This window comes from Mauremys mutica, chromosome 11, assembly GCF_020497125.1.
Source record: "Mauremys mutica isolate MM-2020 ecotype Southern chromosome 11, ASM2049712v1, whole genome shotgun sequence".
In the NCBI taxonomy this organism is placed as follows: domain Eukaryota; kingdom Metazoa; phylum Chordata; order Testudines; family Geoemydidae; genus Mauremys; species Mauremys mutica.
In genome coordinates this window covers 46,052,994-46,080,906 of record NC_059082.1, presented here as the reverse complement: position 1 = coordinate 46,080,906, position 27,913 = coordinate 46,052,994, and the positions used below count along the sequence as shown (strand labels likewise).

General features: G+C 48.1%; 1 protein-coding gene across 2 annotated transcripts in view; it reads right to left on the bottom strand.

Moving 5' to 3' along the window:
- LOXL1 (lysyl oxidase like 1) overlaps nucleotides 1-27,913 on the bottom strand; it is a 48,695-nt gene that overhangs the window by 7,788 nt on the left and 12,994 nt on the right. For both annotated transcript variants that reach the window (XM_044978756.1, XM_044978757.1), the window contains exon 2: nucleotides 1,604-1,712. In XM_044978756.1, the coding sequence (XP_044834691.1) occupies nucleotides 1,604-1,712 (109 nt within the window). The remainder of the gene's footprint in view (nucleotides 1-1,603; nucleotides 1,713-27,913) is intronic.

Sequence of the window (27,913 nt, the reverse complement as noted above, 5' to 3'; positions counted from 1 at the left end):
CAAATAAATCTGTATTAAGATTCTCCTTAGTGGAAAAAAGATTATTTTTTTTAAAAAAAGGACAGAGCCTCCCCGCCTTGCAACTTGCAAAGTCCCCCCCCCCCCCAAAAAAAAAACTCTCAGCACTCACATTTCCCCGTTTTATTATCATCATGGCATACCCTGTTAAAGATCAGAAGCTGCTCCACATTGGCCAGGAGATCTCACTTCTTCTACCAGGAAAAGGCTCTGCTACCCCATTGGAGGAGAAGGGTTATACAGAGTGTGACAAGGCCGAGGCATCAATTGCTAAATTGTTGGGTTTAAGTGGTGCTAAATTTGCTGTCCCCTCATCGTAGAGTCCAGCTGAGAACAGCTGCCCAGCTCTGAGAGGGCTCTTCACACAAAGTTCATTTTGAGCACAGGAACTGATTGCAATTCTATGTGTGCTTTCAACTTTACAGTGCGGAGAAGCTGAGATGAGTCATTGCAAGGGGAACAAAAATACATCAAGTAAAATAACCCAGCCCCTCATTAAGATCACTACGAGCCACATCTGCTAATCCTGTGCATTCCAAGACACATCTGCTTAATTAAGGCCAGATTTTGATACCCTTACTCCTGTCAAACAACACCTTAATACACTGATGTTAATAAGTGCAGAGTAAGATACTACCCAATGTGTGCAGCAAAATCAGAATCTGGTCCTTACCAAGCAAAGGCAATGTTTCATTATATTCAGCACAGCACTGCCTTAAAGCAGTTACAGAAATGCCAAGTAAATTCCAGAGACTATTATTGCTGTTGGCATCTATCTATCTATCTATCTATCTATCTATCTATCTATCTATCTATCGTAATAGAACATAATCACCAATATATTCAGTGTATGAACTAGAAAGAACAGTTACACTAATCTTCAAATTCCATTGTATCCACACAATGGACAAATGATTTTTTCTAATAAAAAAAAGTTTTTGTTGAAATTTTTTGACCCTTCTCAGAAATCTGGACATGTGCAGAAAAGGGCTGTACAACAGTAAAACAACAATCCTCAGATTCATTCTCTCCTTGACTTCCTGTTTAGTGCCTTTGCTGGCCACATGTTTGCACACCTCTGAATTCACAGCTGGCACCGGAAGCGGAAACGTTATTGCAATATCTCCATCCTGTTCAACCAGAACCAAGCAGTTCTTGGGACTACCCACATGACCTATGGGCCACAAGAGCTTTCCAAATTAGACCAGATTTTTGGTTGGCCCATCATTAATACCAAGGTAGCAACAACAGTATCATGAACTCCAAACATTCAAAAATCATGAGTTGGTAATTCAAAAATCACGAGATCATTCAAAATCATTCAAAAATCATTATCTTAAAAATCATGAGATTGAAAAAACTGGATTCTTTTTCTTTGCCTTCAGGTTTCTGGGCCTTTAAGTTTCATGTTTTCAAGCTTTTCTCTGCAACCACGAGGGTTAGAAACTTCTTTTATAAAGGAAAGTTCAGATTCTCCCCTAATCGCCTGACTCCAGGAGCTGGGGATTCAGGGAGAACCCTAAATATTACAAAACTCATAATATAATCAGAAGAGTTGGCAACATGGAGTCACCCATCTTCTTACCTGGCGAGGCACTTTTCCTCAGCAGCACAGCGGAGAGAATAGAGGTGAGCTCTCTGGATATAGGTGGAGGCCTGGACATAGTTTGGATCAGGTACTAAGTCAGGGAGGCCTGTAAAAGATGGAGATGCAGCCTGAGAAAAACTTGAAAATATACCAGCCACTTAAAGACTAACGGGAGCTGCTCACTGTGTGCATCTGACACAGCAGTATTCTCAGACTTGGAGGCTCCTAACCCTTTTGGGAAGGCTTGCCTTGGTGACTGCCATGTTTTTTTAATTTCAGCTAAAGATGGAAAATCCTCCTTGCTTCCCCCCTCCAACACCCGTTTCATTGGCAAATCGAACTCTTACATTTTCAAAGGCTGGCTGCTCCATCCGGCCTCCTGGAACTGATTAAATGAAAGATTCCATTGGCTGGGTTACCCATCAGATTTGCAATGGATTGTGGCTTCTTTTTCCTTCCAAACCAGCAGAGATAGCAATTACCTTAGTACCAACCTGGCTGGGGAGACAGCACCTGAAATGAGTTCTTCCTATTTAATGATTTATTTTTAAGTGAATTTAGTGGGCATGAAAGGTGTCAGATTAACAGCCTTGGTAACATGCCAGGGAATCCACAGACAAGTGATAGCACAGAAATCAGTAATGGAAGCTTTTGATCTCTTCACTCCTTTTGGCTAGACCATACCACCTCTCCGGGTGGTTTACTAGGAATCTGAAAAGGAAAAGAGGCTGCCAAGATGCTGTGCATTCTAGTTCTGGGTGCTGTGATGGTTTCAAATGGTACTGACAGGGCTTTTCCAGGGAACTAATGCCCTCTGCATTAGACAATCTGATAGCTTAAATTCTCTCTCGATGTTCCACTAAACTCAGAACGTGTCATACTCAGAAAAAGGAGGGCATAATCTTGGCCGCAGTGAAGTCTATGGGAGTTTAGTGTTTGGCCTCAATGGGGTCAAGATTTCACCCTGAGTGTTCACCCTTTCCTCTGAATTCATTGACTGGTGCTTGGTCCTGTTTTAATGTTGTTCCACTTCAGCATTGCTTGCATGTTAAATACATGTGGTATTTTCATTTTTAAAAAAATCCAAGTTACTTCCAGATATCTCCATTTCTGTGCTACTGCAGCACTTCCAGTGTGCGATGATGCAGAGAAGGAAGGAGATCTACTGCTTTTTCATGTTTATTGTGTGTGTCAAAATAAAAAGCACAGCATTTTGAGGGAGGACAGGGATATGCAATGGTTAGAGCTGGGGAACTGAGTGTCTAGGCTATTACCTTCTATTCCCAGCTCTACTACTGTGTGCTGTTAGCCAGATCTCTTAGCCTGTCTGTGCCAAGTTTCCCCATCGCTAAATGGGAGAAACAGAATGGCTCTGTCTCTTTGGAATGTTGTGAGGCTTAAATACCTAGTGGTTGTAAAGTACTTTGAGATCATTTGATGAAATGTGCTACCAAAGGCAAACATTTTTATTATTCACTTATGTGGAAATGTTAGAGAGAGAGAGAGTTCACTAAGGGCCCAATCCAACTCATATTAAAGTCACTAGGAAAAAAAAACTATCATTGGGGATTGGATTGAATTATTATTCAGTGGGTTAGATTGAGCCCTAAACTCCCAAAGTCCTGTCCCAGAAAGCACAGGGATCCACAGAAAGGTATGTGTGTGTGTGGGGGGGGGGGGGCGGGCAGGATTCTCTGGGGACAGTCTCTCCTTTGGTTATTCTCAAGTCCTGGTCAGGAATGTGGCAGGGATGTCACCAGGACATTACAAACACAAGTTTCAGGAATTCTGACCAGGCAAAGGATCCGGGGATGGGCTTGTGGTGAAACACACTTGGACTATATACAAAAGTTGGTGGCAGAATGCTAACGTAACTTACATTGATCAAACCTTATAGTGTAGACATGGTCTGTGAAACCAACATCTCACAAGCTGGATACTGGGACTTAGTGAGAGGAGAATAATCATTACAACACTACAAAAGGGCTAGTTCAGGCTGTTGCTGCCTTGCTGGAGTATGGGGCACCATAACTCTGGTTGAGATATAACAGGAGAGAGATTAATATTTGGCAAAAGTATAGAAGGTGGCAAATAGGGAGCTAATCTAATTATGAGAAGAGGTGAAGGGCCAAGATTTACCTTCCTTCGCACTGAAAGGGGTGTATCATGTAGATGTTTCCACAGCTAAACAGGAAAGAGAAGGTGGTGCCATAGGCACTGACTCCGTGGGTGCTGCAGGGCTGGAGCACCCACGAAAAAAAAATTAGTGGATGTTTAGTACCCACTGGCAGCTAGCTCCTCCCCCTTCGCCTCCCACCCAGTGCCTCTCACCTGCCTGCAGCCCTGCTGATCAACTCCTCCCCCTCCCTCCCAGTGCCTCCTTCCCGCTGAAGATCAGCTGTTCCATGGCATGCAGGAGGCATTGGGCAGAGGGGGAGGATCAGGGTCGGGGGAAGGGGTGGAGTGGAGGTGGGACTTGGGGTGGAGTGGGGGTTGAGCACCTCCAGGGAAAGGAAGAAGCCGGAGCCTGTAGGTGAGCCATCGAAAGGTCAATTGCAGAAGTCAGAGCTGCAAAGTCTGTAGGTGGCCAGCCGATGCAGGCTTCTCCTGCATTTTTAAGTACATCAGAAGCAGGAAGCCAGCTAAACAACCAGTGGGGCCACCGGATGATTGAGATGCTAATGGAGCATTCAAGGACGATAAAGTCATTGTGGAGAAACTAAATGAATTCTTTGCATTGGTCTTCACGGCTGAGAATGTGAGGGAGATTCCCAAACCTGCGCCATTATTTTTAGGTGACAGATCTGAGGAACTGTTCCATATTGAGGTGTCATTAGAGGAGATTTTGGAACCAATTGATAAATTAAACAGTAATAAGTCACCAGGACCAGATGGCAGTGTCTGCGGTGGGTCAGGGCATAGCTCGGCAATTTACGCACCCCCCCCACCCCCAGAAGTGAAAGGGAAAACAATCCTCTGTTGACTCTTTTACATGTCACCCTATCTTTACTGAATGCTGCAGATAGATGCGATGCTGCAGCACTCAACACCAATATCCTTGCTCCCTCCCCGCCATGGGTGGCTGATGGTACAATATGACTGATATCCATCGTCATCATCAGCCTATTGGCACATGGGGCAGTGCAAAAGGACTGGTAACCATGCTGACTAGCATCAGTGAGGTCAATCAAGGGTGCCTGCTCCTAATTTTTCCTGGTAGATGGTGCAGTATGGCTGGTAACCGTCCTCATCATAGCAACAGGGGGCTGAGCTTCATCAGCCCCCACCCTTCATGTGTAAAGAAAAGATTCAATTGCCCCTGGACTAGCAAAGGGATGCTGGGCTCCTCTCCTCCACACTCCTTAATGTCCTGTCTGGACTATCATAGCAGCTGGAGGCTGCCTTCCACTCATTTCTCACTAACAAGTCACTGTGTCTTATTCCTGCATTCTTTATTACTTCATCACACAAGTGGGGGGACAATGCTATGGTAGCCCAGGAAGGCTGGGGGAAAAACGGAATGAACAGGTGGGGTTGTTGCAGGAGCACCCCCTGTGAATAGCATACAGCTCATAATTTCTGCAGGATCTGACACAGAGCAGCTGTGCTCTCTGGTTCTCTGATACAGTGGTTCTCTAGTACACGTGCCCATATTCTAGGCAGGACTGATTCTATTTTTAGATACCAAAAAGGAGGGATTGACTCAGGGAGTCATTCCCAATTTTGGCTTTTGCGCCCCTGGCTGATCTCAGCCAGGGGCACTTATGACAGCAGCAAATGGTGCAGTGCAAAAGGACTGGTAACCATGATCATCTTATTACCAATTTATGGTATGGTAGATGGTACAGTATGGCTGGTAACCATCTCTGCTGTCATGCAAAAGCAAAAGCATGCTGCTGTGTAGCGCTGCTGGACCGCCTCTGTCAGCGGCATCTAGTACACATACGGTGACAGGCACAAAAGGCAAAACAGGCTCCATGGTTGCCACGCTGTGGCGTCTGCCAGGGCAATCCAGGGAAAACGGGCTCGAAATGATTGTCTGCCGTTGCTTTCCCGGAGGAAGGGATGACTGACAACATTTACCTAGAACCACCTAGAACCACCCGCGAAAATGGTTTTTGCCCCATCAGGCACTGGGATCTCAACCCAGAATTCACAGAGACAGACTAGACTGTGTTCATTGTTCGCAAAAATGTATCTTTGCAAGGAATTCACTCCCTTTTTCCCATCACACAGCTTCGACTGTCTCCAGACCTGCCACAGCATCCCCCTCACAGAGGCTGGCAAAGATTAGGCGACGAAAGAAAAAGACACGGGACGAGATGTTTGCTGAACTTATGGGGTGCTCCCGAGACGAGGCAGACCAGCAGAGCCAGTGGAGGGAGACCCTCTCTCTGTACCAGCGCTCACACAGCGAACGGGAGGAGAGGTGGCGTGAGGAAGACAAGCAGGCGACTCAAACGCTGCTTGGACTAATGAGGGAGCAAACGGACATGCTCCGGCGCCTTGTCCATGTTCTGCAGGACCGCAGGCAGGAGGACAGAGCCCCCATGCAGTGTATCTGCAACCACCCTCCCCCGCCACAAAGTCCCATACCCCCCTCACCCAAAATAACCAGAAGGAGGGGCGCCAGGGGCCGTGAAAACTGTCACTGCACCCCAGCAGAGTGCTCAAGTACCCAAAAGCTCTCATGCCCTAAATTTTGAGAAGTCGTTTCCTTCCCGCCTCACCCAAGCCCCCGTCCCAGTTTCATCCCCTAACTGTCTAGCTGATAATAAAAATACTTTTCTGTTAATTACTGTTTCCGTCATGTTCTTTTAGAGGAGACTGTGTTTGAAGGGGGGGGAAGGGGGTTGGTAATTGGACAGGACAATCACCTTTACCAGGGTACAGACACGGGGGCAGGATCAGCAGCAGGTCACACACACAGTGCAGTCAGTAGGCACCCTGGTCGGTATGGGAGGTGGTTTGCAGGTTCTGTGTGGGTGGGGGGGTACGTGACTTTGTAGCGGGGGAGGGGGGTTACAGATCTCATGCAACAGTCCCTGTCCTGGACCACAGAGCCACGCAGCAGAGGAATCTGTATCCGTCCTCCCCCGCCAAAAGGCCACATAGCCTCCGCACACAGAGTCCCAAAAAGGAGGGATGGCAGGCTCCGTTGAAACAACCAGTCCGGCACTGCAGACCGCTCTGGGAGCAGGAGCCTGTCATTCCTCGAGTTTAGAGGCAGTCTTTACATCACCGCACACCCTACCCAGCACAGTCCGCGTCCCAGTTTCAACCCTTTAACGCAAAGTCATCAATAAAGAAACCTTTGTAAAGTTACAGTGGAACATGTATTTTATTTTTAAACGTGTGTTGGAAGTGGGGGAAGCGGGGTGGACGGGGTATGTAACTGCAGATGCTAGTCAACAGTAACTTGGTAAAGAAACAGGGGCAGGTTCAGCTTCTCTGTAAAGAAACTGAACAGTCACAGGTCACGCTGCTCGCTGCTCGCTGGTACTTGAAGAGTTCCTTGTCGCTGTGCAAGGCGCCTGCATAGGGCTTCACGAGCCAGGGCATTAGCGGGTAGGCTGGGTCCCCGACGATCACTATAGGCATCTGCACATCCCCAAGAGTTATTTTGTGGTCCGGGAAGAAACTACCTTCCTGCAGGCGTCTAAACAGAGCAGAGTTCCTGAAAACACGCGCGTCATGAACTTTGCCTGGCCACCTGACGTTGATGTTGGTAAAACGTCCCCCATGGTCCACCAGTGCTCGCAGCACCATTGAAAAGTAGCCCTATTTCTCAGCAGCTGACTGTGGAAGAGGTGGACGATAAGGTGCGAGGAGTTGACAACGGCCATAACTGCAGCGGGATCTGTGCTCGCAGTGCTGTGGCGCCCGCGCTGTCACTGAGCAGAAAAGTGCACGAACAGATTGCCCGCAGGCGCTTTCAGGGAGGGAGGGAGGGCGTGATTGACGGTTCAATGATGACAGTTACCCAAAACCACCCTCAACACATTTTTCCCCCAGCATGCATTGGGGGGAAATCCCAGAATTCCAATGGGCAGCGGGGAGTGCGGGAACTGTGGGATAGCTTCCCTACAGTGCACCGCTTCCAAAGTCGACGCTGGCCCCGTTACTGTGGACTCACACAGTCGAATTAGTGTATTTAGTGTGGATACACAAATTCGACTTCATAACGTCGATTCCACAAATTCGACTTAAGTTGATTCGAAATAGTCTTATAGTGTAGACATACCCTAAGATAGTCTCCAGTGCTTTGTGCAGCCCCCTTTGTACAGTCCAAGGGCTGGGGCTCCCAGTCCTTCCCTTGGGACGTTACATCCTAGACAAAGATTCTAAAGCAAGAAGATGCAGCTGAAGGGGAGAAAGGCTCCTTTGGGAGAATTGCTTTTACAGAGGGGGCAATTATCTCAGGGAATGGACTTTAACCAGGAGCACAACCAGGGAAAAGGCTCAGAAGAGAGTAGGAGAGACATTGAGAGCAGGGCCAAGTTCAGACCACAGGGGGTCCTAGACAAACCCCACATGGTGCCCCTGTGGCCCTATCCCCGAGTCATGACCCCCCTCCCACTCCTTCGGTAGGCTGCAGGAGTCAGAATTAAGATGAATGGGGCAGTCCACACCTCTTGGAACTATGGTTTCGGGCTGCCTGTAGGCTCAGGCAGGTATCGGTTACACCCAGTTCACCTTGTCAAGCTTTCTTTGCGTCCATGAGGGCCAAACACAATGTTTGTGTTAGCTGAGGCTCTGGTCTCAGGTTGTGACTCCAGGAGCCAGGACGCTAGGCACGGGCGACAGTGCCCTGAGCCAGGCATCAAAACATGTTGTACATTGCACACACCTGGCAGCTAGTGAGGCAAGTGTACAGAGCAGGAATGGGATGCCTGGGCTGCTTTCCATCCTGGATTGTTGTTATTTTGTCTCCTGGCTCTTCATACTCCTCCAGCACATTCCCATCAGACTCTCTTGTTTCCAAGCTACAAAGTGAGGCAAAGTAAGTGCTTAGCGCTAGCCTCCCCAACATTGCCAAGAGATGTCTTCCCATCTCGCTTTAGAAGAATAGATTAGCTTGGAGTGGGCTTAGCATCAGCTTATCCTTGTTCTTGTTCCATATCCCCAGACCAGCCTCACACCTCAGGAAGGAGGCCCGTGCTGGAAGATGAAGCCTCATAGCAGAAGCAGAGGGAGTCAAGATGTTGGCAATGGCCAGGAGAAGGCTGGGTTAGGAAATAGGGCTAGGCAGAGGCTGAGTCATTACAGAGCTCAGCTGGAAGTAGAGCCTCAGTCTTCAGAGTCCCTGAAGGGCAGTGTCAAGAAAATGATGTGATCCCATTACTATGAATGGGGGAGTGAGTTTGGCCTGATGGTTGGACCTGGGAGGAGCTGGGACTCTTCCATTTGCACCTCTGCCCTCAGTGCCAGTGTGACAATGACTGGGGAAATTGCTTCACCTTGCTGTGCTGCAGTTTCGCTAACCTCCCACATGGAGATTCATGAGGCTGGAAAAAGTTTGCACTTGTAAAAGGCTTTTAGATCCTGCCACAGGTGACTATGGTCTAGAAGGCTGCGCTTCAGGGGATCTGGGTGCTATTCCTCAGCTCTGCCATTGACTTCCTGTGGGATCTTGGGCCAGTCTCTTCTATGTGCTGTGCCTTGGTTTCCCTCTCTGTTGAATGGGGATAATGCTGTACACCCCTGTTTGCGAACCACCATCACCGCTATGGGTGACAAGCTCCAGCTGTTATTTAAATACCTGGATACATTGTGCTGTACAAGTGGAAGGATTACCACTTATCCCCAGCATCAGCGCTGATGCCCCAGCAGACCGATCCCCAAATTCTACAGCTCCAATCTCCCCCTTTCTTCTGTATTTCAGAGTGCATTCAGACCTCACTGTTATGGCATAGTCCTCCTCCTTTAACTGCAATTTCTAATGGATCTGCAGCCCAGCTTCCCACAGCAGAGCAGCTCAGGTGAGCGTCAGACAATCTGGGATGCTTGTGCAGAGTGAGCTTTATGTGGTTCACCCTTTGCCTGTGTTGCAACAAGACTTCCTCTGTGCTGCAATGGGTTTGCTGAATTCCAGAGACTTCAGCTCTGCTCCAGCTCCTGCTGGAGTCAGTGGGAACCTTTCCATCGGTTTCAATGGGAACTGGATCAGGTCCTGAGTGGTTTTTTTTTTTCAGAGAACAATGCCTTCTTGTTTCTTGGACTGCTTTCCCTGGAGAAATCACGTCACTAGATTGGATTTTGTTTCCTGCCTCTATGCTTGGTCATTTCTGGTGATGTAATGCACAGGGGGATTTGAACACAAAGACAAGAAGAAGGCATCAGGGAAAGCAACTGTTCTTTTGAAATAAACTGTTCCCTAAAAAGAAAAGAAAAAAAGAACACCCCAGGCTGATCATCCATGCTTTGGGAAACGAATTCAGAACAGGGCCCCATCCTTCTTGCTTGATGATTTGTGCCTACATTATAGAAAGGAACATTGCCAGGGGATTGGTCATTATTTATAAAAATGTTTCCTTTTCACTGATGTTTATAATAAATCTTGGGAACTTGAGACAGCAATCAGATTCCTTTACCTCCCTCCCCCCAAGTTTCTGCACTGCCTTGTTATTGTAGGGCTGCTCAAAAGCACTGGGCAGAGCACAGGGGTTTGTTATTGTAGAGTTGCTTATGAGTGCAGGGCTGCACTCCCTGATTTGTTATTCTAATCACTCAATAGTGCTGGACTGTGCATGCTGGTTGGCAATCGAAGGGGGCTCACGAATCCTGGGTTGCACATACTGGTTTGTTATTGTAGGGTTGCTTTCAAGCGCTGGGCTGCATGACCTGCTCAATCAATAGGAGTTCTATCTGAGGAAACACTGAGAAAGAATTGCAAGATTTGCTCTTTATGTCAAGAATCCTCAACATATTTGAATAATAACTGAATATAAAACTTTCTTGATTGTGGTTTAAGAAACTGCCAAGTGTACCTGTTAAAGAACCACAAGTGTGCTTGAGGACAGCATTAATGGATGTACAAGTCTTACAAGGATCATTTAACTAAGTTCTTCTGTTCCTTTCCAGTCAAGATGCTATAGTCTTTCTTTCTTTCTTTCTTTCTTTCTTTCTTAATTCAGTGCTGGTAAAAGGAGGCAGATTGGCAGCCTCACTAGACGTGGTAGCTCAAAGAAAGGGGAAACATTTCATGAAAATTTTATCAACATTTCCCCACACTTTTTTGAAAACTTAAATTTTGAAAATTCCTCAAACAAACAAACAAAAACAATCAAAGAAACAGGCCACCTCTGCCAACCAAACCCAATCTGACCAGCCCCATAGTTAGTTGAAAAATTGTTCATCAACATTATCCAGATTTTTTTTGTTTTGAAATTTCACGTCAACATCCAAAAATGTTGATTAAAAACACTTGTTCTTTGCCCTTTCCCTATGGCTTCACTATGACAAGAGGTGGGGGTTTACATCAAGATAGTGATGGGAGTGCTGTTTGGGGCACAGAACAGAGGGCTGGGAGTCAGAACTCCTGGGTTATGTTTCTAGCTCTTGCCACTGACTTGCTGTATGATAAGTTCCTTTCTTTAAGTTTATCCTTCCATAAAATGGGTATGGTGGTTGCCTGCACAAATGTTAGGAAAGGAGCTGTACAAGTGTAGAGTGTTATTGCAAGACACCTCCAACAAGTGATGTGTTTGAAATGAAACCTGGCAGAGGCCAGAGGGAGGAGACAGCAGGCTATGGAACCATTTGCTTTAGATCACCAGTTCAAACCCATTTGTTAGAGGGCAAGTGACTCCACCATCAAACCACCCCTGCAATGTGTGCAGGTTATCGCCTTTGTTTCAGAGGAAGGCCAAGAACTGATTGGGCCACGCATGTTGAACTGTACTCTCCCACCTCGAGCCCCAGGTCAGGCCTGAGGCACACAAGGCTGAATGCAAAGTGAGCTGAGCTTTGAATTTCTGCTACTGGGGCTGTGGCCAAGGAGAGCCTTCTGTCCCCAGAGGGATCCAAGTGAACTTGAGTAAAACTGATATCTTGTTGGCAATGCAGCCCCTTCCCCCTTTTAGCTCTGTAAGGCCTTGTCTACACTACCAGACTATTTCAAATCCAATTAAGTCGAATTTGTGGATTCGACCTTACGAAGTCGAATTTGTGTATCCACAGTAAATACACTAATTCGAATTTCTGAGTCCACAGTAACGGGGCCAGCATCGACTTTGGAAGCGGGGCACTGTGGGAACCTATCCCACAGTTCCCGCAGTCCCCGCTGCCCATTGGAATGCTGGGTAGAGCTCGCAATGCCTGCTGGGGGAAAAATGTGTCGAGGGTGGTTTTGGGTAACTGTCATCATTCAACCGTCACTCACAACCGCCCTCCCTCCCTGAAAGCGCCGGCGGGAAATCTGTTCGCGCCCTTGTCTTGTCAGTTTCAGCGCGTACGCCACAGCACTGCGAGCATGGAGCCCGCTGCGATCATCGCTGCACTTATGGCCGTTGTCAACTCCTCGCACCTTATCGTCCACCTCTGCAACAGCCAGCTGCTGAGAAATCGGGCGAGGAGGCTCCGGCAGCGCGGTGGGGACAGGAATTCACAGAGTGGCGCAGACCTCTCACAAAGCAGGGTACGCCGCGCCGTGGAGATCATGGTGGCAATGGGTCAAGTTCATGGTGTGGAACGGCGATTCTGGGCCCGGGAAACAAGCACGGACTGGTGGGACCGCATAGTGCTGCAGGTCTGGGACGAATCACAGTGGCTGCGAAACTTCAGGATGCGTAAGGGCACTTTCCTTGAACTCTGTGACTTGCTGGCCCCTGCCCTGAAGCGCCAGGACACCCGGATGCGAGCAGCCCTGAGTGTGCAGAAGCGAGTGGCCATAGCCCTCTGGAAACTTGCCACGCCAGACAGCTACCGGTCAGTAGCGAACCACTTTGGCATGGGCAAATCTACCGTGGGGGTTGCTGTGATTCAAGTAGCCCACGCAATCGTTGAGCAACTGCTCTCAAAGGTAGTGAACCTGGGAAACGTTCAGGTCATCATAGACGGCTTTGGCGCGATGGGATTCCCAAACTGCGGTGGGGCTATAGATGGGACTCACATCCCTATCCTGGCACCAGCCCACCAGGCCAGCGAGTACATTAACCAAAAGGGCTACTTTTCCATGGTGCTGCAAGGACTGGTGGACCATAGGGGACGTTTTACCAACATCAACGTCGGGTGGGCGGGCAAGGTTCATGACGCGCGTGTGTTCAGGAGCTCTGGTCTCTTTAGACTCCTCCAGGCAGGTACTTTCTTCCCGGACCACAAAATAACGGTTGGGGATGTGCAGATGCCTACAGTGATCCTCGGGGACCCAGCCTACCCGCTAATGCCCTGGCTCATGAAGCCCTATACAGGCGCCCTGGACAGAGAGAAGGAACTCTTCAACTACCGGCTGAGCAAGTGCAGAATGGTGGTGGAGTGTGCTTTCGGACGTCTCAAGGGGAGATGGCGGAGCTTACTGACTCGCTCGGACATCAGCGAAAAGAATATCCCCGTAGTTATTGCTGCTTGCTGTGTGCTGCACAATCTGTGTGAGAGCAAGGGCGAGACCTTTTTGTCCGGATGGGAGGTTGAGGCAAATCGCCTGGCTGCAGTTTACGCTCAGCCAGACACCCGTGCCGAGAGAATATCCCAGCGGGAAGCGCTGTGTATCCGGGAGGCTTTGAAAGCAAGTTTCCTCGGAGATCAGGGTAACCTATGACTCTCCACTTGCTTTCAAGAGAAACTGACCCTGGGCCTGTGTCTGTTTGTGTCGATTTCGATCTGCGGCTACATGCCGCGTTCTCCAAGTTTCCCCCACTTCCAAAGCACGTTTTAAAGCAAAGTAATTGTTACACTAATTATTAATAAATCTTTGTTTTACTTTGCATTTCTGTTCTGGTGTTGAAACATGGACGCATACTGTGCTGGGCACGGTGTGCACTGACGTACAGACCGCTTCCTCCATAGAGGACTGACATCCTCCTGCTCCTACATAGGTCTCTGGGGTGGGGGACGGCTGAAAGTGGTTCTGCATGAAGGGGAGGGTTTGCAGGAAGGGGCGAGTGGTGCCTTCTTTGCATAGGGGTTTGGATGATGGCAGTGGGCTGCGGGTTTGTGCGTAGGAAGGGGTGATGGGTGTGGGAGAAGGGTGAGTATCTGTCCGTGGATGAGGGCTCTTGTTGGGGCTCAGGGCAGCGGATAGGCTCGTTGATCCGTTGGAAGTGCATGGAAAGGGCAGCCTGCCTTTACATTAATGGCGTGGCAGGCGCTAGGACCCTGGACAAGCATACACATTACGGAATGACCAGGGGCAGCATACACAACACAGAATGACCCTGGTGCCTACTGACTGCAGTGTGTGTGTGCCCTGCAGTTGATCCTTTCCCCAAGTCTGTACCCTGGTACTGTAGGCTATACCGTGCAAGTATGAAACCCCTGTCCACCCCATACACCGAAAAATCCTCTGACAGGAAAGACATGACCGAAACAGTGATTAACAGCAAACATCTTTTATTAATCTAATAAACAGTGGGGGGATGAAACTTGGATTTGGGACTGGCTGAGCCTATAAGGGAAGCACTTCTACAAATTTCTAACGTGAGAAGTGCGGGGTACATGGTCGCTCTGTTCTGGTTCAGTGACAGTTCTCACGGCCCCTACCGCCCCTCCGTCTTGTACTTTTGGGTGAGGGGGGGGCAGGACTTCTTGGCGGGGGAGGGCGATTGCAGAGACACTGCAGGGGGGCCCTGTCCTCCAGCCTGCGGTTCTGCAGGACATCAACAAGGCGACGAAGCGTGTCCGTTTGTTCCTTCATGAGACCAAGCAGCGTTTGGGTGGTCTGCTGGTCTTCCTGCCGCCACCTATCCTCACGTTGCATGAGTGTGCGATGCTGCTCACATAGGGTCTCCCTCCAGTGTTTCTGCTCTGCAGCCTCTGCTCGGGAGCAGGCCATCAGTTCAGCGAACATCTCGTCCCTAGTCTTCTTCTTTCGCCGTCTAATCATTGCCAGTCTCTGCGAGGGGGATGCCGGGGCAGTCCGGGAAAGAGCCGAAGCTGTGTGATGGGGAAAGTTAGTGATTTCCTTGAACAGATACATTTTTGCGAACAGTGAACACCGTCTAGTCAATTTCTATGAACAAGACCGTACCAGGCAACAAGTCTCACGTGGTCTCAAGACAAGCACGACATTTTGGGCTACGCTCTGATTGGCTGCGGCATTGCACAGGAGAGCGGACAAGTCGGGAGAGATAGCTGAATCTGTCTAGCAGACAGTCCTGGTAAGCCTTACAGTAGATTATGCTTATCAGTTAACGGATAGCTGTGCCCTCCTGCTAAAGGCAATCTGGAAATCAGATACTATGACCCTTTTGCAGCCACTCCCGACACTGCAGGGGAAAGATCAATGTATGCTTTTCCTCTGTGGCCTACAGCACGTGGCTGCTAAGCGAGGGGCTTTCTTATGCAAAGTATAAGTAAACCATTAAGAACAGTAACTATTCGCTAATTGCCCTAATTAGATGCAGCACTTCATGAACGAGATTACCCTGAGGCGGGTCTCTCAAGTACAGAAAGACAGGATGTTAAGGGAAGCACTTCACCGACCGGGACCCTACGCGGCCATGCTGGTTGAGGCGATGGTTCCCCTGTATCTACGGATGTCGTGGCGTGGAAGAGTGTGCTTCACTGGAGGACCAAATAAGGCACCTCTTCCTAGAAACCTCCTGCGGAGGGTATTTGAGGAACTTTTTGACGCATTTGTGGAATTGTCCCTGGAGGACTATTGTTCCATCCCAATCTGTGTGGACCTACTGTTCGTATAGTTTCCCGTTAAAAACTTTTAGATATAGTATTTAGATATAGAATTTCTATTTTTTGTATACATGTTTTCGTACAAATAAATGTTTTCTTGTTTATACGACTTACCGCCTGATCCTTCCCCTGACTCTGAGTCCGGGTTAACGGCCGGGGAGGGTTGGTAGGGGATCTCTGTGAGGGTGAGGAAGAGATCCTGGCTGTCAGGGAAAGCGGCATTGTGTTCGCTGTCGCCTGCGCCTTCCTCCACGGACCCTTCCTCGTCTTCCCCATCGGCGAACCTCGAGTAGGAACTGTCCTGGTTCACTATGCCATCCACTGAGTCCACGGTCACTGGTGGGACAGTGGTGGCAGACCCACCGAGAATGGCATGCAGTGCCTCGTAGAAGCGGCATATCTGGGGCTGTGCTCCGGAGCGTCCGTTTGCCGCTCTGACTTTTTGATAGCCTTGCCTCAGGTCCTTGACTTTCACGCGGCACTGCATTGCATCCCGGCTGTATCCTTTCTGTGTCATGGCTTGGGAGACCTTCTCGAAGGTCTTTGCATTACGCTTGTTGGAGCGCAGCTCCGAGAGCACAGACTCCTCGCCCCACACAGCGATCAGATCCTGGACTTCCCAGTCTGTCCATGCTGGGGATCTCTTTCTATTCTTCCATTGGGCTGACTCCTCTGCTGGAGAGCTCTGCATCGTTGCAGGTGCCGCGGAGCTCGCCCCGATGTCAAAGCAAGAAATGAGATTCTAACTGTCCAGACAGGAAAAGGAATTCAAATTTTCCCGGGTCATTTCCTGTGTGGCTGCTCAGAGAATCCAAGCTCGGACTGCTGTCCAGAGCGTCAACAGAGTGGTGCAGTGTGGGATAGCTCCCGGAGCTACTAAGTTCGATTTGCATCCACACCTAGCCTAATTCGAGCTAGCAAGTGCGAATTTAGCGTTACTCCACCTGTCGGGGTGGAGTACCAAATTCGAACTAAGGAGCCCCCTAGTTCGAATTAAATGGCTTCCTGGTGTGGACGGTTGAGCGATTAGTTCGAATTAACGCTGCTAAATTTGATTTAAGGTCCTAGTGTAGACCAGGCCTAAGTTGAACCAGCTGGACTCAGGGTTAGAGGGAGCAGAGCTCATTAAGCCTTCAGCTTTATGTTCCTGTACATGTAAGTGCTTCAGTGCCCAGATACTACGGTGATGGGCACTCTTTAAGGATCTGATCCATTGCCTACTGAAGACAGTGGAAAGACTCCAGTTGGCTTTAATAAGAGTTGGCCCTATATTCCTGATATAAACCGACTGTAGAAGGCCCAAGGAATCAATGAACCACAAAAGTTGGAAAGAAAGAGAGCAATGGAAAGTGACCTTGCTCCATAAGATAGGAATGAAGTGAAGATGCAGGATGCTAGTTGGTTAAAAAATCCCAGTGATTTTTGTAGGAATATTTGGAAAAAAACAAAACCTTTTTTTCCCCTCCTGAAATTTCCTATGAACACTGCCTGGGATTTTTCAACAAAAGAAACCTCAAACCCCAAAATATTTGTTTTTTTGAAAAATTGTTTTGGGGTTAAAAATCAGTTTCTGGTAACAATTTTTCATTGCAAAATGGAATAATTTGATCAGAATTAAGATTTTCTGCAAAAATGTTTATTTTTGGCTAAAAAGCCTTTTTTGGTTGAAAAAAAAATGCCCTACAGCATCCAGGGTCAGCCTCAGCTTCCCAGCAATCTGATCTGCCATGGAATGTTGCCGTTACCAGTAGGCAGGGTGGCCCAAGGAACGGGGATACTCTCCCTCTCATTCCCTTCCCCTCCAGGTGCCATAATGTGTGCCATAAGTGCCATCATTAAAAGCCATCTCAGCTGACAAAGGCAAACTGCCAGTTCTCCAGTGACTCTGGCTGCAAAGCCCTGACTTTCCACTTGTTCTTTTCTTCATCTGGGTTTATGACTATGTCCACAAGCCAGGTACCAGTGATGCTTTGATATGTCCTCAGCAGCTAACCTGAACCTTTGGCAACTGAAGCCAATGCCATGCCAAGGGCTAAATGGCTCCAGTCATAACTATCAAAGGTATTCCATGGCTGTAGTGTCTGAGCACATCCCAGTCTTTGATACATTTATCCTCACAGCAGCCTGGGGAGGTGGGTTTTTGACTTAAAAATAAATCTATTGTTTATTTCTGGCAGATCTGCTCACCAAATTCAATCCAAATTTGCATCTAGTTTCAGGTGATCCACAATTGCATTTTTGATGAATAAACTGTTAATCCAAAAACCTTCACCCAGCTCTACCAGGCAGTTTAAAACAGCAAACAGTCTGGTTCCACTGGATCAAAGGTTGCCCCAAAATGGCATGTCCTGATATTTGCCTAGGGATAAGGCAATAGTGTCTTGTGTAAGCTCATGGCTACTGGACACTGTTACCAACCCATCAAGCCAAGAATTTTTAATAAAAAAACAAAACAAAAACAAAAAACCCCACCAAAAAAACCCATAAGAGGACCAAAAAATGCCACCATGTCTAAGCAGCAGAGTAAAAGAGGTGGTTAGAAGCAAAACTGCAACCTTTAAAATTGGAAGTCAAATCCTACTGAGGAAAATTAAAAGGAATATAAACTCTGGCCAGTCAAGTGTCAAAGTACAATAAGGCAGGCAAAGAAAGAATTTGAAGAGCAACAACAACAACAACAACACTAACAGATTTTTTTTAAGTACATCAGAAGCAGGAAGCTGCTAAACAATCAGTGGGGCCACTGGACGATCGAGGAGCTATAGGAGCACACAAGGAAGACAAGGCCATTGCAGAGAAACAAAATGAATTCTTTGCATTGGTCTTCACTGCCGAGAATGTGGGGAACACCCCCACATGCAAGCCATTCTTGTAGATGACAAATCCAAGGAGCTGTCCCAGACTGAGGTGTCAATAGAGGAGCTTTTGGAACAAACTGATAAATTAAACAGTAATAAGTCACCAGGACCAGACTGTATTCACCCAAGAGTTTTATAGATCTATCTATAGTTCTATAGATAGATAGACAGATAGATAAATATACAAGCAGTCCTCGTACTTACGACATAATTGATTCCTGAAAATTGTGTCGTAAGTTGAAACGTCGTAACTCGGAACCGCAAGCCACTCTATTGCGGAACCGAGCGTCATAAAGTCGAAACCAATTGTCATAAGTCAAATCAGGGTGTCAATTCAGAAGTATCGGAAGTGCCATGCGTTGTAAGTCAAACGTCGTAAAGTCACGGACTGCCTGTATAGATAGATATATATGTGTATGTGTGTCTATATATATTAAGGCTGTCGATTAATTATAGTTACCTCATGCAATTAACTCAAAAAATTTAATCGTGATTAAAAAATTTAATCACAGTTAATTGCAGTTTTAATCACACTGTTAAACAACAGAATACCAACTGAAATTTATTAAATATTTTGGATGTTTTTCTACATTTTTATATCTATTGTATTCTGTATTGTAATTGAAATAAAAATGTATATGATTTTTTATTACAAATATTTGCACTGTAAAATGATTAACAAAAGAAATTGTATTTTTCAATTCACCTCAGACAAGTACTGTAGTGCCATCTTTGTCATGAAAGTGCAACGTACAAATGTAGATTTTTTTTGTTACATAACTGCACTAAAAAACAAAGCTATGTAAAACTTTAGAGTCTACACGTCCACTCAGTCCTACTTCTTGTTCAGTCAATTACTAAGACAAGCAAGTCTGGTTACATTTATAGGAGATAATACTGCCCTCTTCTTATTTTTAATTTCACCAAAAAGTGAGAACAGGCATTTGCATGGCACTTTTGTAGCTGGCATTGAAAGGTATTTATGTGCCAGATATGCTAAATATTCATATGCCCCTTCATGTTCATCCACTGTTCTAGAGGACATGCCTCCATGCTGATGATGCTCATTAAAAAAATGTGTTAATTACATTTGTGACTGAATGCCTTGGGAGAGAACTGTATGTCCCCTGCTCTGTTTTATCTGCATTCTGCCATATATTTCATAGTCATAGAATATCAGGGTTGGAAGGGATCATCTAGTCCAACCCCCTGCTTAAAGCAGGGCCAAGCCCCAGACAGATTTTTGCCCCAGATCCCTAAATGGCCCCTCTCAAGGATTGAATTCACAACTCTGGGTTTAGCAGGCCAATACTCAAACCACTGAGCTATCGCTATCCCACCCCCTTTCATCTTATAAAAGTATTGGATGATGACCGAGCACATGTTGTTCATTTTAAGAACACTTTCACTGCACATTTGACAAAACACAAAGAAGATACTGTGACAGGGTCAGGCCAGATGGCCACAAGAGAGTGGTCGAAGGTCCAGGTTAAGCAGGTTCCTTTTCCCTGGCTAAGATAACAGGGCCTACTCCAGAACACTCAGGAACTTTCTAGAACTAATTAAGGCAGGCAGGCTAATTAGGACACCTGTAGACAATTGGGAAGCTGCTAGAATTAATTAAGGCTAATCAGGACACTTGGTTTAAAAAGGCTCTCACTCCAGTTAGGGAGGTGTGCATAAGGAGCTGGGAGTGAGAGGATATGCTGCTGGAGGACTGAAGAGTACATGTGTTAACAGACATCAGGAGGAAGGTCCTGTAGTGAGGACAAAGAAGGTGTTGGGAGGAGGCCATGGGGAAGTAGCCCAGGGAGTTGTAGCTATTGTGCAGCTGTTCCAGAAGGCACGCTAAACAGCTGTAGTCCACAGGGCCCTGGGCTGGAACCCGGGGTAGGGGATGGGCGTGGGTTCCCCCCAAACCTCTCAACTCCTGATCCAACACAGAAGGTTCCACCAGAGGGGAAAGTGTCTGGGCTGTTTTCCCCATACTGGCCAGTGATGAGAATATCTGAGTGAACAGCAGATTTGAACCACGAAAGTGGCCAAACTGAGGGCTACTGTGAATCTCTGAGGCAAGCAAAATCCACCAATAAGCACAGGACCCACCAAGATAGAGGAGGAACTTTATCACAACTGGTGTCAGGGGTGGGATCTGGTGTGCATAGTGCGGTGGAAGAAGGAGGGTGTTATTTAAAAAAAAAAAAAAAGGAGCAGGTTTTTTTTTTTTTTTTAAACACAATGGAAGACATAGTGCGGGCACTGATACAAGCCACAGATGCCCAGCAGGAGGCTACCTGTGTTCAGGCAGCTGCCCAACAGGAGGCAGTGCGGCTGCAACAAGAGCCCAATCGCTTGTTGATGGACCAGGCCGCTCAAGACCGTACTATGTTGCGGGAACTGGTAAATCGAGTCAGGGCTTTGGAGCTGTGCTCCGGCTCTGCTCAGCTCCAAATAAAAACCTGTAGCTCCACAGCTGCTCCACGCTCCAGCTCCAGGCTCCGCTCCAAAGCCTTGAATCAAGTGATGGCCCTTACAGAGATGACCCATGATGGAATGTGGATCATATGGTCCAGCAATTGCCTGCAGAAAATGACGGGAGAGGATGACATAGAGGCATACCTGCTGGCCTTTGAGAGGACAGCCCTACGGGAGGCTTGGCCTTGAGATCAGTGGTCTGGCATCCTCACTCCATTCCTGTGTGAGGAGGCCCAGAAGGCCTACTATGATCTATCTGAAGAGGCTGCAGCAGACTACCCCCAGCTGAAAGCAGAAATCTTGGCCAGATCTGGGGTAATGACAGCAGTGTGGGCCCAGCAGTATCACAAGTGGAGGTACCAGGGAAACAAAACCCTGTGGTCTTGATTGTATGACCTCATACATCTCACACGCAAGTGGTTGCAAACTGAGACCTGGAGTCCGGAAGAGATATTAGAGGTTCTGGTCATTGACCAATACATGAGGGGGCTACCGCCAGACCTTCGTGCCTGGGTAAGCCAGAACGAACCCTCCACCTGCGATGAGGTTGTCGCCCTGGTAGAGAGGCAAAGGACGGCGAGGGAGCTGACCCGACCAGTTAAGGAAGAGGCACCCCGGGTTAAACTAGCTGCACCAAGCCCTAGAGCTCGGTGACTGGGCCACCAGGATGGCCCAGGTGGAAAAAGAGAAGGGCTGAAGGCCCACCAGAAGCCACAAAGAGTTGGAGCACTGAGGGAGAAGAGGATTGTGATGTTAGACTGCCCAAACCAAGAGACTGGGGAATGCCTAGGGCTCCATACAGATGTTATGCATGCGGGGAGTGGGGACACATAGCTGCACAGTGTCCCAATGCTGAGGAGCCTATGCAGTGTAACCTGGGGAATTGGGCAGATCCATGCTCCCTAATCCACCTTGTGGGGGTCTCACTAACCCCACATATGTACACCAGACCAGTGAAACTAAATGGCACTGGTTGATTCGGGGAGTGCTATCACGCTTATCTCAGGGAAGCTCGTGAAGCGTAGTCAGCTGCTGCAGGCTAAACATACAGGGATAACATGCGTCCATGGGACAGTTGGTTACTTCCCCACCATCCCAGTAAAAACTGAAATCCAAGGGAACACTACTGAGGTAGCAGCAGGTGTAATCCCTAAACTTCCATACCCGGTGCTCATAGGGAGGGACTTCCCAGGGTTTGGAGACTTACTCCCAGTAGGAGGATTGGAGAAAGAGAGGAACCCTGGAGTTAGTGAGGCATCCACAGTAGACTGTCAACCCCCAGTCTTCTCTGAAATATCCCCAGATTTGTTTTCCATTCCCAGGTCGGGTAGAAAGACAAAAAGAGAAAGAAGGGCAGCTAAGGCCTTGGGGACTCAGATCCTGACCCAGGGACAGAGGGTTGCCCTTGTAGGCAGGCGGACCAGGGTATCTGGAAATGAGGCTGCCCCAGAGGAGGAAACGCCTGAGCCTGACCCCCACCCTAATATCTCTGAACCAGGAGAGGCAACAGAGACTGGCCCCCTAGAACTTGGATGGACCAGCCCTGGAGAGAAAATTTTGTGTGGGACCAGGCTGAAGATCCAAGGCACGACAAGATTAGGAAGGAGGTGACTGAAATAGATAGACTGAAATAGATGGGGTCCCTGTGGAAGGAAAAACCCAGGGACCAGTACAGGGGCAGAAGGTACAGCAGCTCCTAATACGTCGAAAACCCCAGAACGCCGTATTAAGCCTTGCTCATGGTCATCTTTTTGGGGGGCATAGAAAACCCTGGCTTGAGTCCTATGATGGTTTTTCTGGCCCGGGGTACATGAAAAAGTGCGGAGGTATTGTGCCCCCTGCCCGGAATGTCAGCTGCACTGGGGGACACTTGAGGGCACCTTTAGTACCCCTTCCCATCATAGAGGTCCCCTTTGAGCGAATAGCAATGGACCTAGTGGGATCCCTGGAGAAGATGGCTCGGGGCCACCAATATATACTTGTTGTTTTGGACTATGCTACTCACTACCCAGAAGCCATCCCCCTGCGGAACACAGCCTCTAAAACGATAGCCAAAGAGTTGGTGGGGATCTTTGCCTAAGTGGGGCTACCAAAGGAGATATTAACAGACCAAGGAACCCCATTTATGTCGAAGCTAATGAAGGACATCTGTACGCTGCTCCATATATATACTCTGAGAACTTCAATCTATCATATGCAGACTGATGGGCTGGTAGAAAGGTTTAACCGAACCCTCAAGACTATGATAAGAAAGGTGGTAAGTCGGGATGGGAAGGATTGGGACACCCTATTACCTTACCTTATGTTCGCCATCTAGGAGGTACCTCAGGTCTCAACTGGGTTTTCACCCTTTGAATTATTATATGGGTGCCATCCCCGTGGCATATTAGATATTGCCACAGAGAGGTGCACAGACAATCCAGGAAGTTTTTGGAAAGTGTAGGGGACGATTTCCTGGTGCAAGTGCTGGAGGAACCAACTAGGGGCCGAGCTCTTCTTGACCTGCTGCTCACAAACCGGGAAGAATTAGTAGGGGAAGCAAAAGTGGATGGGAACCTGGGAGGCAGTGACCATGAGATGGTCGAATTCAGGATCCTGACACAAGGAAGAAAGGAGAGCAGCAGAATATGGACCCTGGACTTCAGAAAAGCAGACTTTGACTCCCTCAGGGAACCGATGGGCGGGATCCCCTGCGAGAATAACATGAGGGGGAAAGGAGTCCAGGAGAGCTGGCTGTATTTTAAAGAATCCTTATTGAGGTTGCAGGAAAAAAACCATCCCGATGTGTAGAAAGAATAACAAATAAGACAGGCGACCAGCTTGGTTTAACAGTGAAATCCTTGCTGATCTTAAACACAAAAAAGAAGCTTACAAGAAGTGGAATCTTGGACAAATGACCAGGGAGGAGTATAAAAATATTGCTCAGGCATGCAGGAGTGAAATCAGGAAGGCCAAATCACACTTGGAATTTCAACTAGCAAAGATGTTAAGAGTAACAAGAAGGGTTTATTCAGGTATGTTAGCAACAAGAAGAAAGTCAAGGAAAGTGTGGGCCCCTTACTGAATGAGGCAGGCAACCTAGTGACAGAGGATATGGAAAAAGCTAATGTACTAAATGCTTTTTTTGCCTCTATCTTCACAAACAAGGTCAGCTCCCAGACTACTGCACTGGACAGCACAGCATGGGGAGGAGGTGACCAGCCCTCTGTGGAGAAAGAAGTGGTTCGGGACTATTTAGAAAAGCTAGATGAGCACAAATCCATGGGGCCGGATGCGCTGCATCTGAGGGTGCTAAAGGAGTTGGTGGATGTGATTGCAGTGCCATTGGCCATTATCTTTGAAAACTCATTGCAATTGGGGGAGGTCCCGGATGACTGGAAAAAGGCTACTGTAGTGCCCATCTTTAAAAAAGGGAAGGAGGAGGATCCGGGGAACTACAGGCCAGTCAGCCTCACCTCAGTCCCTGGAAAAATCATGGAGCAGGTCCTCAAGGAATCAATTCTGAAGCACTTAAAGGAGGGGAAAGTGATCAGGAACAGTCAGCATGGATTCACCAAGGGCAAGTCATGCCTGACTAACCTAATTGCCTTCTATGAGGAGATAACTGGGTCTGTGGATGAGGGTAAAGCAGTGGATGTGTTATTCCTTGACTTTAGCAAAGCTTTTGATACGGTCTCCCACAGTATTCTTGCTGGTAAGTTAAAGAAGTATGGGCTGGATGAATGGACTATAAGGTGGACATAAAGCTGGCTAGATCGTCGGGCTCAATGAGTAGTGATCCATGTCTAGTTGGCAGCCAATATCAAGCGGAGTACCTCAAAGGTTGGTCCTGGGGCCGGTTTTGTTAAATATCTTCATTAATGATCTGGAGGATGGCGTGGACTGCACTTTCAGCAAGTTTGCAGATGACACTAAACTTGGAGGAGTGGTTGATATGCTGGAGAGTAGGGATAGGATACAGAGGGATCTAGACAAATTAGAGGATTGGGCTAAAAGGAACCTGATGAGGTTCAACAAGGTCAAGGTCAAGAATGAGGGGGGATTTGATAGCTGCTTTCAACTACCTGAAAGGGGGTTCCAAAGAGGATGGATCTAGACTGTTCTCAGTGGTAGAAAATGACAGAACAAGGAGTAATGGTCTCAAGTTGCAGTGGGGGAGGTTTAGGTTGGATATTAGGGAAAACATTTTCACTAGGAGGGTGGTGAAGCACTGGAATGGGTTACCTAGGGAGGTGATGGAATCTCTTTCCTTAGAGGGTTTTAAGGTCAGGCTTGACAAAGCCCTGGCTGGGATGATTTAGTTGGGGATTGGTCCTGCTTTGAGCAGGGGGTTGGACTAGATGACCTCCTGAGGTCCTTTCCAACCCTGAGATTCTATGAACAGTGGGGAACCGATAGGCCAGGCCCATCCACTTTTTGCCACGGGTCTGACCCCTGCCCGTCCTCTTCCTCCCAAGATCCCACCCCCTGGCCAGGCCAGAAGCTGGAGCCTGGCTCAGATCAGAGCATGCCATCTGAGTCCCCTGCCCAGGGCAGATGGAGGGTCTGTGGCTCCCCAGCGCTGCCTGGGTGGATCTTACCATGGCCTGGCTGCAGCTCTTTGGCCCCCAAGGCCCCACCCCCAGGCCATAGGCCAGAGCTGGGTTGGAGTAAGAGCTGTGCAGGCAGCTGTAGGGAGCCTTGGACCCTCCACCAGCCCTGGGCAGGATACCCCGGGGTCTGGGACATGGGCCAGGGGCTGCTATCAGTTCCTCCCACCCCAGGCAGGTGAAGGGGCCTGGGCTCCCCGTCCTGGCTGGCCAGGGGGCGGGGCCTCAGGGGAAAAAGGAGGGGCAGGGTGGGGCCATGAAGGGGGAGGGACCTTGTGGCCCCCACTTTTAGAAAGAATTCATTGCCCCTCTTCCCAAGTATCTGTACTGCAACCAGTGCTGTTCAACATATTCATAAATGATCTGGAAAGGGGGGTAAACAGCGAGGTGGCAAAATTTGCAGATGATACAAAAATGATTGAAAATAGTTAAGTTCAAAGCTGGCTGTGAGGAGTTACAAAGGTATCGCACCAAACCACAGAACTTTGCAACAAAATGGCAGATGAAATTCAATATTGATAAGTGTAAAGTCATGCACAGTGGAAAAAATAATTCCAACTATATATAGAAAACGATGGAGTCTAAATTAGCTGTTACCAGTCAAGAAAGATCGTGGAATCACTGTAGACAGTTCTCTGAAAATATTTGCTCAATGTGCACCTGAAGTCAAAAAAGCTAAGAGAATGTTAGGAACCACTAGGAAAGGGATAGATTATAGGACAGAAAATATTATGCCACTATATTAATCCATGCTGTGCCCACACACAGAATAATGTGTGCAGTTCTGATTGCACCATCTTAAAAAAGATAGAATTGGAAAAGGTACAGAGAAGGGCAACAAAAATGATTGGGGTACGGAAGAGCTTCTGTACAAGGAGAGAACAGGACTACTCCACTTACAAAAGAGACGACTAAGATTGGATATGACAAAGGACTATAAAATCGTGAATGCAGTGGAGAATGCACAGTCAATCTGTGGAAGTTGTTCCCAGAGGATGTTGTGAGGGCAAAAGATGTAACCCGATTCCAAAAAGAACTAGACAATTTCATAGTCAGAACCTTGCACAAAAGTGTTAGCTCCCTCTGGACAGTGAGGATCCACGCAAGACCCACGCACAGCAAGTGCAACTATAACACTGCAGACACCAATCATGCGGGAGGCCTGCTGTGAAACCTGCCCACCAGCTGGCAGACACAGAATGGGGGGAATCAATCTTATCTATTGTGCCCATAGCACACATGCACCAGTGTATTGGTGGGCAGAGTGAGAGTATGACATGTGTGACGGCGGAGCAGTGTGCATGGAGGCAGCAAGCCATGGGAGGGGTCTCACAGGGCAGCTTGCTGAGCCACATGGACTGTGCTCGCTATGGACCAATAACAGCAATCCCTTCAGACAGGCACAATTGCCAGAGGCTTCAACTGAAGTTGTGCCTGAATGAGAGCTGCAGGATTGAGCTGCCCTACTGATAACTACACATGTCAGGAGCTAGAGACCAAGAAGACCTGGGTTCAATTCCCAGTTCTGTCAGTGACCCATGTGGGATGTTGGGCAAGTCCCTTCATCTTGTGCCTCAGTTTCCCCACCTGTAAAAGAGGGATAGTGGCAGGGTCGGCCTTAGGGGTGGACCACCGAGGCAACTGCCCAGGAGTGTAATGCACAGGCATTGCTCAAACCCCTCCCCCACAATGTTCCTCCATGTTCCCCTAGGGGGCTGTGAGTGGGGAAGCAAGGAGCAACACCAAGCACTTACACAGCCTAGGTGGGAAAAGTGACCTGGATGCAGGGGGCCCTGATGTCAGTCCTCATTTCCCCCACCCCCGGCTCCCTAGGGGTGTGTGGAGGATCATTGTTGGGGGCTGGGGAGAGTGATCAGCAATGCCAGCTGCTTCATGCATCTAGGTCAGTTTCCCCACATGGGTACAGGGCTTAAGGGGAAAAAGGGGCCAAATGCAGGGGTTGGGGGCACAAGAAAGAGGCAGGGGTTGGGGATGCAGGTGGGGAGTCATGGGGTTCAGGGCAATGGGAGGCACTGCACCCACAGGGGTCAGGAGCGCCAAAATGCTAGTTCACACAGGGTGCCATTTTCCCTGAAGCTGGCCCTCGTTAGCAGTAATGAGCTCCTTTGTAACTTGATTTGAGATTACTGATGAAAAGAGCTAGGTATTATTATTACTGACTGTTTCCAAAGAGGGAGGGGTTTCGAGGGTTTGGAGTGAGGGACCCCAGGATTCTATTTCCAGCACTGCTGCCATTTTACTGGGTGACCTTGGGCATGTCACTTACTCTGTCAGTGCCTCAGTTTCCCCACCTATAAAATGGGAATAGTAACATGGACCTACCTCACACATGGTTCATTCGTCAATTTTGCAAACTGCTTTAAGATCCTCACATGGAAAGAAATTTAAAAGTCTATAAGTAATTACACACACACACACACACACACAGAGTGGAACACACAGGTACCTTTGGATTGGAACATGGCCACTCTTCTCTACTAGCAACACTACCCAACAGTTTATAGGAGGAGACTAAC